Raw genomic sequence first — 678 nt, forward strand, 5'->3', positions numbered from 1 at the left:
TGACTGCCTTGTTTCACTTAGAGTGATACCCTCCAGGTCTTAGGGGGGCTCTTGCGAAGACCCCCCCGCCCACGATGAGCCAGCGTGGTCCCCTCTGGCTGTGACGAGACAGCCTGGAGCCCACGGTACGCGGCAGGGGCGTGGAGCCCGCACACCCAGCCTCGAACCCGGGCTGCTAAGGGTGTTTTCATGCAGCGCTCAGAATCTGGCCATCCTCTGGGCTTCCCCGGTGGTTTAGAGCGAGCAGGGAGGGAATAAAAGGAGGGTCTTCAGGGGACGAGGACAAGACGGAGGGTGGGAGGAAGGGAGAGGAAGAGGGTGAGAGCCGGCAGATCGGCTGGAGCTGTTCATGAAATCCTGGTGCCGGGAAAGTGGGGCCAAAATGTTCCCTAGCAGTGGACTTGCTCCTGCCGTTGGCTCTGGGAGGCTGATGCGGGGAGTGGCCCCCAGGACAGTTCCAATCTGGCTGGTGGCGATGAGGTGACAGCAGCAGCCAAGACACAAGGAACCTAAAGTCTTTTCGTTGTTGTTAATCCTCACCCGAGGATATTTTCCCATTGATGTTTAGAGAGAGTGGGAGGGAGGGGGAGAGACACACAGAGAGAGAAACGTCGATGTGAGAGAGACACATCGATTGGCTGCCTCCTGCACGCGCCTCGACCAGGCCTGGGGATGGAG

General features: G+C 59.4%; 1 protein-coding gene across 1 annotated transcript in view; it reads right to left on the bottom strand.

The window, feature by feature from the left end:
- Positions 1–17: 17 nt before the first annotated feature.
- ACAN (aggrecan) overlaps positions 18–678 on the bottom strand; it is a 51,877-nt gene continuing 51,216 nt past the window's right edge. Inside the window, exon 14 of the mRNA XM_015559171.1 lies at positions 18–113. Coding sequence (XP_015414657.1) covers positions 18–113 — 96 coding nt within the window. The remainder of the gene's footprint in view (positions 114–678) is intronic.

The sequence above is a fragment of the Myotis davidii genome, unplaced genomic scaffold (assembly GCF_000327345.1).
Source record: "Myotis davidii unplaced genomic scaffold, ASM32734v1 scaffold954, whole genome shotgun sequence".
Classification (NCBI taxonomy): Eukaryota; Metazoa; Chordata; class Mammalia; order Chiroptera; family Vespertilionidae; genus Myotis; species Myotis davidii.